The sequence below is a fragment of the Carcharodon carcharias genome, chromosome 10 (assembly GCF_017639515.1).
Source record: "Carcharodon carcharias isolate sCarCar2 chromosome 10, sCarCar2.pri, whole genome shotgun sequence".
NCBI lineage: Eukaryota > Metazoa > Chordata > Chondrichthyes > Lamniformes > Lamnidae > Carcharodon > Carcharodon carcharias.
The window spans coordinates 88,171,484-88,186,692 of record NC_054476.1 but is presented as its reverse complement, the minus strand read 5'-3'; the positions used below and the strand labels follow the sequence as shown (position 1 = coordinate 88,186,692).

General features: G+C 43.6%; 1 protein-coding gene across 1 annotated transcript in view; it reads right to left on the bottom strand.

The window, feature by feature from the left end:
* nup160 (nucleoporin 160) overlaps positions 1-15,209 on the bottom strand; it is an 86,507-nt gene that overhangs the window by 30,341 nt on the left and 40,957 nt on the right. The window contains exons 20-26 of the mRNA XM_041197945.1: positions 14,826-14,985; positions 11,107-11,176; positions 8,097-8,195; positions 7,514-7,633; positions 4,242-4,337; positions 3,624-3,718; positions 2,013-2,109 (exon numbers count right to left, since the gene is read on the bottom strand). Of these exons, the coding sequence (XP_041053879.1) occupies positions 2,013-2,109; positions 3,624-3,718; positions 4,242-4,337; positions 7,514-7,633; positions 8,097-8,195; positions 11,107-11,176; positions 14,826-14,985 (737 nt within the window). The remainder of the gene's footprint in view (positions 1-2,012; positions 2,110-3,623; positions 3,719-4,241; positions 4,338-7,513; positions 7,634-8,096; positions 8,196-11,106; positions 11,177-14,825; positions 14,986-15,209) is intronic.

The following is a 15,209-nucleotide window of genomic DNA, read 5'->3' as shown; positions in this document are numbered from 1 at the left end:
ACAGTAAGAATTTACTGAAAAACCCTTAAAATTTCCAGGCAGACACGGCTGCTAAATACATTAAGAGTTGAAGATTACTAGATGAACATTGCACAGCCTTGAGAGTCAGACTGGAGACAAAAGTATGACATAGATTAGATTAAGTGTACTCCCCTCTCACATAGGGAAGGGGAAGATGGTTTTAGCTTAGATATGGGAAGACAAACAAGGGACAAAGAGAGGACTTTGATGAAACACAAACAAACAATCTTGAGTTGTGAGAAACAAGGTCTTTGCATACATGTTTTAATTTTGATGGATAATATAATTATGTATACATTACTTATGTATACATACTTTAGAATAATTGGTTAGCAAAATCACATGTTTATATACTCAATAGGATAGAGTTAGCATGGGACCGATGTGCCGGTTACTGATTGGATGTATTCAAATATATTATGATAAGAAAAAGTACAAAAGTAATGAAATGTAATCAATCTGGGAGCTGGGTCTTCATTCTTAGGAATGATTGCAGCTCCCTTGCATATGCTTGAATAAAACCGGTTAAAAGGAAGCCTAAGTCTCTGTGGTCACTACGGGATTGGAGAGTGTACCATCTTCAGCTTTTAAATGTGAATTGGTTAAACAATTGAGGATAAAATAATTGCAAGGTTTGGGAAAAGGGCCAGGTAGTAGGACAAGCTGATTTGTCTTGCAGATAGCCAGCATGGATTTGACAGACTGAATGGTCCCCTCTTGTGCTTTTCTTTTATGGGATGTGGGAGTCACTGGCTGGGCCAGCATTTAATGCCCATCCCTAATTGCCCTTGAGAAGGTGGTGCTGACCTGCTTTCTTGAACTGCTGCAGTCCAAGTGGTGTAGAAACACCCACAGTGCTGTTAGGGAGGGAGTTCCAGGATTTTGGCCCAACGATTGTGAAGGAAAAGCAACACAGTTCCGAGTCAGGATGGTGTGCGACTTGGAGGGGAATTTGCAGGTGGTGGTGTTCCAAGAGTTCCTCAACTCTTCACAATTTATATAAATGATTTGGATGAAGGGACCAATGGCATGGTTAATAAATTTGCTGATGACACAAAGGTAGATAGGAAATAAGTTGGGAAGAGGACATGAGGCTACAAAAGGATATAGATAGGTTGGGTGAGTGAGCATAGGTCTGACAAATGGAGTATAATGTAAGAAAACATGAGGTTGGCCATTTTAGCAGGAGGAATAAAAAATGGAAGAATATTATCTAAATGTTGAGAGATTGCAGGACTCTAAGATGCAGAAGGATCTGGGTGTCCTAGTGCACAAATCGCAACCGCGTACAGTATTGGTCTCCTTATTGAAGGAAAGATGTAAATGCATTAGAGCAGTTTAGAGAAGGTTTACCCGACTAATACCTGGAATGGGCAGGTTATCTAGGATAGGCTGGACAGGCTAGGCTTCTATCCGCTGGAGTTTAGAAGAGTAAGAGGCGACTTGACTGAAACATATAAAATCCTGAGGGGACTTGACAGGGTGGATGTGTCTCCTCTTGTGGGAGAATCTAGAACTCGGGGTCACTGTTTAAAAATAAGGGGTCACCCATTTAGGACAGAGATGAGGAAAAAATTTTATCTCACAGGGTTGAGAAGCTTTGGAATTCTCTTCCTCAAAAGGTGGCTGAGGCAGAGCCCTTGAATGTCTTTAAAGCAGAGGTAGATGGATTCTTGGTAAGCAAGGGGGTGAAAGGTTATTGGGGGTAGGCGGAATATGAGGTCAAAATCAGATCAGCCATGATCTTACTGAATGGCGGAAAAGGTTTGAGGGCCAAGTGACCTACTCTACTCCTAATTTGCATGTTCGTGTATAATGCATCTGCTGCCCTTGTTCTTCTAGGTGGTCGAGCTCACAGGCTTGGAAGGTGCTGTCAAACCATTTTATGATAGAATGACTCGATTCTAACGGCATCTGGTTGGGCAATAACCTGTCTGACCAAGGACAGGTCCCCTCCCACCTCCCTCTGTAAAATCCCAGGCCTCACTTACCTCGTCATGAAGATTGATATAAGGAAATTCCACCAGATCCTGAAGTTGAGAGCGCTCACACAGAACCACCACCAACTGACGCAGGCAGTCCAGCTGTCTGCAGGGAGACACACACACTGTACATGTGAAATATAGAAGGACGGCAACTGCTCCACTTTCCCAGCCATTCCCCTTCCTTCAACCATAGCCCTCTGCGATCTTTGGACACGTCTTCAACTTTCTAAAACAGAAACAGAATTACCTGAAAAAACTCAGTGGGTCTGGCAGCATCGGCGGAGAAGAAAAGAGTTGACGTTTCGAGTCCTCATGACCTTTCAACAGTTGAAAGATCATGAGGACTTGAAACGTTAACTCTTTTCTTCTCTGCCGATGCTGCCAGACCTCCTGAGTTTTTCCAGGTAATTCTATTTTTGTTTTGGATTTCCAGCATCCGCAGTTTTTTGTTTTTAGCTCTGTGTTCAACTTTCCAATTTGGTTCATCCTTACCACCCTTGTTTGTTACTCGGTGGTTTCACTGGAATAGTCACCTGAAAATATCCAAAGGCATTAAAATCCCTCTCTTCTAGTTCCACGCCTGTGGCTTTGTTGAAACCACGAAGATGGAGCTCTGTTTCATAACAAGTGTAGCGTCTCACACATCAGTGTGCTGCAGAGGTATAGCTGAGAGTAGACAGGCGTGAGGGGCAGCTCACTAAGCCTACAGTTTTCAAACTCAAGCTTCCTTTATATTAAAATGACAGCTGTCCAAGAGAGGCAGACAAAGAGAGAGAGAGACATGGATGTTTAATGATATAAAATAAAATCGATTGAGACAGCATTGGTTTGGAACAAACCATCTTGCTGTTGGAATAGCAGGAAAAGGCAAGAAGCAGCCTGAACTTTTTTTCTAGAATATTATCATGACTATAGAATCATAGAATGGTTACACAGTCGAGCCCAATGCCTCCTTACACCAGAAGCAGGAACTCAAAGTGATCACAAATAAAATGGGCTCGAACGTCACTTGGTCTGACAGGTACAGCTACAAAGCTTCACTACTGTTACCAGTGGGAAGATGCTGGCACTACAGTCCATATTTGTTAAATTGTGTGCTTATCTTTGCAGTTCTAAAGCACATGAGATTACACTTAAATGCCACAGAATCTAAGAACTGAGCATATGAGAAGTGTCATTCCAAAAAAAAGTAAATCTTTTCAACTGCCAAACTGAACACTAATCAACACTGACCTGGGCCCCCTTCGTCAATGTGTTGTGCAGGGCATTTGATATCTCAGTTAATGGTCAACCTGCACAGGCCTCCACTGAATCTGCCTCACGCTTATAAACAGAGTCCCCCCCCCACCCTCCACCTCCCTGTGGCGGAGGGGTGTGGAAGAGATTCAGCAGCTGCCACATTCATCATTGCTGCTGTAACTCTGGCCATGTATCCTAGCACAAGGCAGCATCTAGTACAACACAGCTGTGTTGGAGCTCACCCAGGATGAGCTCATAGCATGACTGCTAATACTCACAACACTGAACTCAACATCACACCATGGTGTGCCAGCTCATCACTTCACTGTGAAGGGGTGGCGGGAGATGGTGCCAACAGCTCACGTTCCATTTACTCACCTACTGCTGTCTGGGTTCTGGGTTAGTGACTCATAAGCCTGATGGTTGTGGCCCAGGTCCAAGTGATGCTTGAAAATCTTTGTCCAGAGCGCAGCCTAGGGAAAGCAGGGTGATTAACATGGGTGGGCACTGCCCTCTGAGGGAAAACATCACTATTACAAGATTCAACAATCCCTAACACTACAGTCACATCAACACACATCCTTACTATCACCTTGACTACTGTGGGTGGGCACTGCCCTCAGAGAGAGATCACATTTAAATTCACTAAGGATGCCCAGTCCTTCTATAACTCTGTCCCCTACCCCACGACAGCCTAGGTACCCTCCACTTTTTCCTTGAACAGAGCCACAAATCAGTCCCCATTCACCACCACCCTTCTCCGCCTGGCTAACTTATTCTCACAAAATCTTGAATGTCTTCTCCTTCAACTCCCCCTTATTGCTTCCAGGTCACTATAGGAACATGGATACCATATTTGTTCATAGGGTGCGAGTGTTGCTGGTAAGGCCAGCATTTGTTACCCATCCCTAACTGCCCTCGAGAGTTCTTTTGTCTATGTTTGGACCAAGGCTGCATGCAAGTTACAGTCAAAGAGGAATGGAAAATATTACATACCAAAATCTTCCAGTCATCCCTTGCCTCGGTCACCGCGATTGCTGCCAACTGCAGGACAAGCTCTGGCAATGCCATGTCTTCCAGTAAACGCAGGACCTAGAATTAGAAGCAAGGCACAACAGTGTGGGCTCAGTACTCTAACATTAAAATCAAAGTACAGTGGATGCTGGAAATCTGAAATAGAAACAGGAAATGCTAGAAAATCTCAACAGGTCTGGCAGCATCTGTGGAGGGAGAAAAAGAGTTAATGTTTTGCATCCTTTTGACCCTTCTGAAGAGTCATATGGACTCAAAACATTAACTCTGTTTCTCTCTCCATAGGTGCTGCCAGACCCGAGTTTTTCCAGCATTTTCTGTTTTTATCTCAGTGCTCTAATGCTATGCATGGTCTGTTGATAAATATGTATGTAATAGATAGGGACACAGATAACAGGTTTGGGTTTGAGCCTGCAACTCTTCCCTGACAGCTGACGAAAGTGGTTTTGAGATATGTTAAAATGGGAAACGTTAAAAGAACTGTGACTAAGTAACGTTTGTCAGGGAATATTTTGAAACAATTTACCAGTTGATTTCCTACGATATTGTGTGGTGACAAAGTGCAGTCTTCAGGCCACAGCACACAAATGCTAATCAGGTCCCAGTTAAAGTCAGGCATTCTAGCCACACTTTTGCATTTTCATTCACATTTACAATAGGAACTGCCCAACAACATCTCACTGTAACAACACCCTCTCCACTGTGGAGTTTCCATTAGAAGCTGGAACTTTAACGGAAGAAGTCAATTGGCAGTACCTGCTGGGACAAGGTGGGTAGATTCCTGTTTTGGACGCTATCTGCAATCTGGGCACAATGTTCCGCACCGTTTGCGACTCCTCAGATACTGAAGCAGTCCATGTCCAAATGCAGCAAAACTTGGACAATATCCAGGCTTGGGCTGATAAGTGGCAAGTAACATTCACACCACAAAGTACCAGGCAATGACCATCACCAACAAAGGAGAATCTAACCACCGCCCCTTGGCATTCAATGGAATTACCATCACTGAATCCCCCACTATCAACATCCTGGAGGGTTACCATTCACCAGAAACTGAACTGGATCAGCCATATAAATACTATGGCTACAAGAGCAGGTCAGAGGCTAGGAATCACGTGATGACTAATTCACCTCCCGACTCCCCAAAGCCTGTCCAGCATCTACAAGGCACAAGTCAGGAGTGTGATGGAATATTCTCCACTTGCCTGGATGAGTGCAGCTCCCACAACAGTCAAGAAGCTGGACACCATCCAGGACAAAACAGCCCGCTTGATTGGTACCACATCCACAAATATTCACTCCCTCCTCCACTGAAGCACAGCAGTATGTACCATCTACAAGATGCACTGCAAGAACTCACCAAAGCTCCTTAGACAGCACCTTCCAAACCCACGAACACCACCATCTAGAAGGACAAGGGCAGCAGATGGAAGGGAACACCACCACCTGGAAATTTCCCTCCAAGTTACTCACAATCATGACTTGGAAATATATCACCATTCCTTCACTGTCACTGGGTAAAAATCCTGGAACTCCCTTCCTAACAGCACTGTGGGTGTACCTACACCACATGGACTGCAGTGGCTCAAAATGGCAGCTCACCATCACCCTCTCAAGGGTAGCTAGGGATGGGCAATAAATACTGGCCCAGCCAGCAATGCCTCATTCCATAAATGAATAAAAAAATTATTCTAATTTTCAGAAGTGAATTTTTTGTTCAAATCTCTATTCGAACTCTTTTGCACGTGAACATAAAATCTGCCTGGAACCAGCGTAATCGGACAGTGTTTTAGAATGTAAATCCTTTATTTCATTAAAATTATTGACATATTTAAGAGTGGTAATTTGGTGCAGTTTTATTAATACAGCTGAAAATGCGTGCATACAAAACAATAAACATTTTTAACCAGAGTCTAACCCACTCGATTTGAAAACTGAAAATGACTTTAAATATACAACTAATTACATTGGTATACAGTAGCCATTTTCTTTGTACTCGAATATTGAAAAGTTTTCTTGCTTTTGCACTTAAAGCAACAGCTGAACTGGAGGAACCGCCTTGAAAGATCACAATTATTGGAAAATCACCATGGTGATTAATTTGACTCAGGGTCATGCTCAGTTGTGTGGAGGCTGGGGGCGTGCTTCCAGCCCAATTCTGTTCTAAATCAGCACAAAAGATGGTTAAAAATTTGATTTGCACTTGAAATTCCTCGATCTTTGGCACTAATTTGGCTGATTTCAAGTGAATTGCACGAAAACAAATGGAAAAATTGCACTGTATGCTCAGTAGCTCCAGTTAGATGTTACAAAAATAAGTGTTCATAACTCAAACATTTAAACTGACTCACCCCAAAAACTGGAATATATAATAGTCAATTGTAACTATGCTGTTGTGGGGAATAAGAAAACTCAAGATTTAGTTAAAAATGAATCAATCAACAGCCTATTTCCCAAGCCTGAAGTTCCATCACCCCAATGTGGGTGAGAGCAGTTATCCAACAGCGCACTACAGTTTGAATTAGACATTTCAACACTTGTGATATTTTAGAACAGTTATTGATTATTTCATATTTCCAATGACTTTACTTGTAATAGAAGCTCAGACCAAAGTTTCCAGGAAAATTGCATTTGGACACTTGATAAACAGAGAAACAGAAACAACCAAAAATCATCAAAACCAGGATGTGGGTCAGGTGAAAAAAAATCCAAAACACAAGTTGGTATGGAGGTTGTTACCATCTTCAATATTATTCTCAATGAGGTCACCAAGAGCCACAGCACAGAATCATGACAGGCTACAAAGGTAAACCCAGTAGGCAATGTTGACATACCAATTGAAATGGAGAGTGGTGGGGGGGGGGAATTATTAATGTGTCATCAAAAATGATGCCAAGCCGACGTAGGGGTCATAACTGCGAGAACAACATAAGGTTATGAGATTCCCTTTGACAAACAAGGGCCCAGTGACATCCTGTGCTGAAAGTCAGCTGCCGCTCATTTTGAGCTCCACCACCAAGCTCTGGTTAATAGTCCCAGCACTGGTGCAGGGTTACAGCAACTTCAGCGGCTTGGCCTAAATAGCCAAGTGGTTATGGTACTGGGCTTGTAACCCCAAGATCAAGAGTTCAAATCTCACAATGGCAAACTATGAAACAATGTAACTTCATCTGAAAAAACAGATGGAAACGTGTTTGTACTCGAAAGAGTCACAGCAACTTCAGCACAGTACACACCTTAGTGTAATACTGCACCCTGGGATTGGAGGCAGATTCCTCATCTTCCACTCGGATCAGTCTGTGCAGGAATTCTTCCCTCCCCACAGCTGCAGCGGCATCACAGAAACACTCCACAGCCTGGAGAAGAAAGCAAAGATATGGATACGACATGAAACCAGGAATATGAGAGGAATGATCACCATCCCACATTGTCCCTGTTCACTGATCCCTGTCCCACACTGTCCCTGTTCACTGATCCCCGTCCCACACTGTCCCTGTTCACTGATCCCCGTCCCACACTGTCCCTGCTCACTGATTCCCCGGCCCAAGCTGTCCCTGTTCACTGATGTCACTCCAGGGTCCCATTCCTGCTCCCAGTCTAAATGCCAACATCAGGTATGTGTAGCTGGTGTTTCTAATTTCAGGAATCCCAGCAAATAAGGCTTTGTTTTTGAGAAGTGATATGCAAGGCAATACAAAAAATTCATACTATGCAAAGTAACATTTGACTTTAAAAAACCTGAGTCTTGTTGGTTCTGTAAACATGAAGGGTGGAGGCTGAAAGAACATTTCTTATGACCTAAACACATTGCAATCTCACCTTCTGTCCTTCGCTCGTAGCCAGATAACACTGTCCCAGCACAAACCGTCGCGAGCCGACATTAACCTCACACCAGGGCTGCAGCAGCCTTACATATTCCTTTGAAAAGGAGAGCATGTTTACATGACCAGTGACAACAGTCTAATGAAACAACATAACAACACAAAGTATTTTAACCCAGAGGCAAGACATAAAGTTGATGGGCTGAGTAGCCTCCTGATGTGCCATAAATGGCTTATCAGGCAGAATGGGAATGGTAGGAAGGGAACTCACAATACAAACAAGTTTGTATAGTTTGCCTTGGCATCTGTTCATTGGACCATCTGGGAGGTGCATAAGTTAGCCATATAACTACCCAACATGCTTTATAGCCACGATGTATTATATATAGCTGAACTGTCTTGACAAACTCCACATCAAGTCCCATTCAAGTTACAACAAACTAGATCAACATCTGCAGAACCATATACAAAAGGAGTTAGACGAAGTGAAATGGGGTGAGGGGCGACAGGATCACTGCGTACAGGTAAATGTAAACACACACTATAAGAACAGCGTCCTGCTAGTGGGAGGCTGCGATATATACATAAGGATGGTCATTTACCTTGTAAACCCCATCCAAGCTACTATTGAACTGAAACATGAAAAAAAAGGTAATAACCGCACACATCTGGCTCTCTCGAATGTCATCCTGTCCTGCTGTACATTACCCATTCTGGCCCTCCCCCGCCCTGCCAGACACAAACCCCCTTTTTCTTTTATTCATTCACGGGATGTGGGGTCATTGGCTAGACCAGCATTTATTTCCCATCCCTAATTGCCCTCGAGGTGGTGGTGGTAAGCTGCCAGCTTGAACCGCTGCAGTCCATGTGGTGTAGGTACACCCACAGTGCTGTTAGGGAGGGAGTTCCAGGATTTTGACCGAGTGACAGTGAAGGAACGGTGATATATTTCCAACTCAGGATGACTTGGAGGCCAACTTCCATGCTCCCATGAGTCTGCTGCCCTTCTTCTAGATGATAGCAGTCATGGGTTTGGATGGTGCAGTCTAAGGAGACTTGGTGAATCCCTGCAGTGCATCTTGTAGATGGTATACACTGCTGCTACTGTGCATCGGTGGCAGAGGAAGTGAATGTTTGTGGATGTTGTGCCAATCAAGCGGACTGCTTTACCCTGGATAGTGTCCAGCTCCTTCAGTGTTGTTGGAGCTGCACTTATCCAGGTTATTGGAGAATATTCCATCATACTCCTGACTTGTGCCTTGAAGATGGTGCACAGGCTTTGGGAAGTCAGGAGGTGAGTTACTCACTGCAGGATTCCTAGCCTCTGACCTGCTCATGTAGCCACAGTATTTATATGGCTAGTTCAGTTCAGTTTCTGGTCAATGGTAACCTCCAGGATGTTGATGACATGGGTTCAGCGATGGTAATGCCATTCAATGTCAAAGGGGGATGGTTAGATTCTCTCTTGTTGGAGATGGCCATTTCCTGGCACTTGTGAGGCACGAATGTTACTTGCCACTTGTCAGCCCAAGCCTGGGTATTGTCTAGGTGTTGCTGCATTTGGACGTGGACTACTTCAGTATCTGAGGAGTCAGGAATAGCGCCAAACATCAGTCAACATCTCCACTTCTGACCTTATGATGGAAGGAAGGTCATTGATGAAGCAGCTGAAGATGGTTGGGCCTAGGACACTAACCTGAGGAACTCCTGCAATGATTTCCTGGAGCTGAGATGACCTCCAACAACTACAACCCCTCTTCCTTTGTGCTCGGTATGACTGTAACCAGTGGAGAGTTTCCCCCTCAATTCCCATTGGCTCCAGTTTTGCTAGGGCTCCTTGATGCCACACTCGGTCAAATGCTGCCTTGATATTAAGGGCAGTCACTCTTACATCATCACTGGAGTTCAGCTCTTCAGTCCATATTTGAACCAAGGTTGCAATGATGCCTACTCTGCCGGACACCACCCCACCAGCGCCCCCCCGATGCCCACTTTGCCGAACACCAGCCCACCAATCCCCATCCTGTCGCACTCCACCCCTATCAGCCCCCCCGATTCCCACCCTGCTGGGCACCATCTGATCCCCAACCTGCCACACCCCACCCAGCAACGGATGAGCTGAGAGAGGGGTGAAGTTACAGAGGTAGAAATAGGCAGTCTTTGTGATGGTGCAGATACGAGGTCAGAAGCTCATCTAGAGTTTTCAAATATAGAAACTAGCAGGAGTAGGCCATTCAGCCCTTCGAGCCTGATCATAGCTGATCATCCAACTCAATAGCCTGCTCCTGCTTTCTCCCCAATAGAAATATGATACCATGCTTGAGAGCAGACTGGCTTAATCTCAGACTGTTGCCAGGGAGAGGGATGGAGTCTGGAGCTAGGGAACCAAGTTTGGAGCGGGAACTAAAAACAATGGTTTCAGTCTTCCCAATAAGTAAGTGGAGAAAACGTCTGCTCAACTAGCAATGAATTTCGATAAGTAGTGCGATAACTCAGCAACAGTGCAGAAGCTGGGAGGGGCGGTGGTGAGGTAGAGCTGCAAACATCTGAAAACCAATGTCGTGCCAAGGGGCAGCATACAGATGAGAAATATTAAGGAGCCAAGGAGAGATCCTGGGGGAAGCACCAGAGGTAACGGTGCGGGAGCAGGAAGAGAAGGCAACGCAAGTGATCCTCTGGCTATGATTCAATAGATTAAAATGGAACCAGGTGAGGGCAGTCCCACCCAGCTAAATGACAGTGGAGAGGCTTGGAGGCAGATAGTGTGGCCAACCATGTGAAGGCTGCAGACAGGTCAATAAGGATGAGGAAGGAAAGTTTCTGTTCGTCACAGTCACATAGGATGTCCATTGTGAAAACGCTAACAGCCGCTATAGTACTGTGCAGAAACGGAAACCTGATTAGATAGATGCAAACATGGAGTTCCGGGAAAGATGGGAATGGAATTGGAGGGTGGCAACATGTTCAAGGACTTACTAAAGTACACAGTGGAAGTGGTAATTACCAACCTGGAGCTGCACATACTGGCAATGTCCCATGAGAAACTCCGGAAACAGAAAACTGGAGTTATTTGCCCACCTGAATAGCAGTTAAGGAAGTATCAGGATACCTGAGATCATTGGAAATGATCATTTTGATGGGACACTGAGGGAAAACATCACAAACTACACACTGGACCCAGGTAGGAATCTGTGACCAGCTGCACAACAACACAGAGCCATTTCAATCGAGTAGATAGAGCGTTTCAATTGATCAAACTCCCACTTTCAGTGGTTGCGCTGTCAGAAGAGCAGAAAACCACAGAGCCAGACAACTGAATATATAAATGTCTCCTTGGAGAATCCAAACCAGGAAGCAGGAAGAGTAAACGGACCAGAGGATAGGATAAATATTGTTTAGAAAGGCACAAGGACAGACAACCTACACAAGGCAAAAAGAACTGGCATTTATACTGCACTTGATCACAGGACACTACATTTTACATCCAATTAATTGCTATTGCAAAGTGTAGTCACCGTCAGCATGTAGGCAGATGTAGCTGTCAATCAATACAAAGTAAGGTCCTGGAAACAGCAAATGAACCAGCAAATCTGTTTTGGTGGTGTCAGTTCATAAACAAATATTGTTCAGGACATTACTCTTCAAACAGTACCTACAGGATCTGTAATATCCACAGGCGGGCCTTTAGTGTCTGGTCAATAGATTTTATATCTGGATTAAGTTTGCACTGATTGCAATTTAAATCTGAAGTGCATAACTTGACTATGAAACAGTGTCATTAAAATGTGAAACATTTAGTCTAAAATGTTAATTAGAGGAAACAAAATATTCAAAACCACTGCGTAAGCAACCTTTTTAAGAAGTAAAAACGTTAAGTACAATAGGATGCATTAAAATAATGCATCAGGAGGGAGATAAGTTCACTTCAAGTGGACATGTTGTAGTTTGCAGGTGTGATGGTTTGAAAGCTGAATGACACTCAGCGCTGGGAACTGCATTTCCTAAAACTGACCTGGGATAAATTCACTTTTGAAAAAAATAGCTCTCCACACTGCTGAACTCTGGAGTCACTGAAAATGTTTCTGGAAAATGTCAAATACAAAGGAATGATCAGAATTTGAGTGGTGCCTTAATATTAATAGTAGATTTAGGCTAAACTGATGGGACTGCCATCCAAGATTTAGGTTAAACTAGGAGAGGTCTATTCCATACCCAGTCAAGTGCAAAAAGCTGGGTCTGCTCCCTTTTCCGAATTTTTTCTAAGACTTGCCCTGGACTTCTTAACCAATGGTGGACTGGAGATTGAGTTTCAACCAATTTTCCTTTCAAAATGTTGCAGTTGTGTACGACCACTTTTTTTTAAAAAATGCACATATAATTTTTTTAAAATTTAAATTTAGTTTTAAAAATATTTAAATGGTACAAGGTTTATGCAGTACTTTCCAGACGGCCGTGTATCCACTGAGTTTTAGGTTGAAATGCAAGTATAGGTCGATGAATTATCAGACAAGGTTGTCAAGGCTTTGATACTGTTTGCTGCAACTTACATATGCTGAAAAGTGGATTGTCATCACTCAGGGAAAAGGAATTAAAATATCATCAGTACCTTTGTATAGAAAGCAAGTTACAACTCAAACTATCACCCATCACTCCAAATATGCGCAATAGCTCAAACAATCAACCACCTCTGCCACATTAATGATGAGTAGCACTGTTAATGCCTTTTTTGTTGCATATTGAGCAACATAATCTGTACACTTTATACAATGCTTGGGCATGAAGGGTTTAAAATATTAATGCTGTGTGATGATAGGGGTACACAGCAGGCTGTCGGAAAGAAGTACAGAGTAAGAAAGGTTTGGGAATCACTGGCCTCGATCATGCACTGAATTCTTGGAGTGAGGCTTGAATCCCTAACTTTGACTTAGAAGCCAGCATGCTACCAACCAAGCCAGGTAGACAAAGCATTAGAAATGCTATAAAAGCACTCTGAACCAAATCTCACTATGAACTACATTCATCTTAGCATGAACTACAATGTCTGAGGGATCTCCTTCTGTTCACCCATCCATAGGTCCAGATCAGAAGTATACACAGAGATATCATTCAACCCACTGATCATTTTTTTGAATAAACCAACAGTTTGGCATTTGAATAAAACCAATGCCACAAAATCAACACAGGCTCTACAGAGTTCTCAAGTCGTAAATCGAATATCTGATTTGACCAGGTTTATAAAGCAGGCAACATTCTAGTCATAAGCATAACCATCTGTGGACAATGTGTGATCGATCTCTATGATCACTCTGATATGCATAAGGCCTTGAAAGAATGGTCTTTAAGTCATAACATCCTTTATGCATGCTGAACCTGATCTTTCATTCAGCTCCAAGAACAGACCCACTAAGAGGATCCCCGAGCACTCAGCACACTGGGTGACCAAATCTGAATAGTGTGCTGAGGGTGTGCAGCACTGTTGAAGGCGATATCTTTCAGATGAGATATTAAACCAAGGACCCATGTGTCCTCTCAAATGGACTTAAAAGGTCGCAAGGCACTGTTTAAAAGAGCAAGAATGCTCTCCTCAATGGTCTGGCCAATATTCGTCCTCCAACTAACTTTACTAAATTAAATTAAATGGTCATTATCACCTTGCTGTTTGTGGAAACATGCTGTTGTTTTTCCTATCATTACAGCAGTAACTACACTTCATAAGCACTGCTTTGGAATGCCCTGAGGTTGTGAAAGGTGCTAAAGTCCTTGAATTAGTATTCATCACCTAGCCACTGCCACACTCCCATCTCCCACAATTCGGAATGCCCAGTCTGGTTACTGGTATGTCCACAGTACTGCAAGCATACTGTTCATAATTTCTAATGATAATCTTTGACCATGTCCCAGCCCACACTATTCCATTTCTTTGCTGACGTGTTAGGTCTCAGTGGCACTGACAATCAGCATGAGATCATCTTAAATATCTGGACAACAGGCAGCTCTGTCAATGACACAACCCTCAGCCACCTGTTATCAGAGGATCCATCTTGGGCGAGTCAGAACCTCATCCAATGAGAAGTGGGAAGACCAAAACCATCTTTTTCAGTGTCAGTCAAAAGCCCAGCACACATGTACTTGAATCCAGTCTGCTCCCCATCTACCTTAGTGTCCCATTTGATCCAGAACCATCTCAAACCCCACTCCAAGTCATCTCTGAGCACTTACTTCCAGCTCTACAGTATTGCCCGTCCCACTGTCAGAATCTTTTCTCTCCCTCTACCTCCAGACTTTATTATTCCAACACCCAGGAGGATGCTAAGCTATACAAAACTTCCAACTTGTCCAAAACTTCAGTGTCACAAGTCTCATCTCAACTCCCACTGGTTCAATAATCCTGTCCTCTGATGCTTCCTCGTCTGTCATTTAGAGTTCAAAATCCCCATCCTCATTTGCAAATCCCTCTGTGAACTTCAGTTGCTCAATTCTGCCTGTTCTGTACTGGCTCCACGATTGATAGGGGGGCTTCTGGCCGCAGTCCTACTCTTTGGAACATTCTTCCTAAACCTCTCCTCCCTCCATTTTGAAAAATCTCCTCAAAATCTCTCTCCACAATCCTGGAGTCATTTTCCCTAATCTGCTCCCTTCTCATATGCAGCATCACCAATATTGAACATACAAGTTGTTACAGTTAGTCATAGTGCTGTACTGTGCACAATGTCATTTTAAAGGATATAAATACTGTAGGAGGTGGCTGGTGAGGGCAATACCAATCTGCGTCCAGTTGATCAGCGGCTGGTTTAAAGGACTATTTGCCTGGGACAGTAACCGGGAAAGAATGTGTTTTCTGGCCACATTCTGGTAGAATGATTCCACTACTGTCCCTGGGCCAGTGGCTGGAAAACAAGAACAGAAATTCATCAGCATTACATGAACCAGGGTTAGAAAACAAATCAATACAAGGTAAACCAATTGCACATATGAAATAAACCCATCATCCGTTGGCTGGAGACTGAAAGACATGACCAGAAACCACATTAAGCAGAGCTAGAAACCCACTGGTACCTTACTAATTACCAATATAGATCCTAATGGTGCCACACTAAGCACCAGTTCTTAC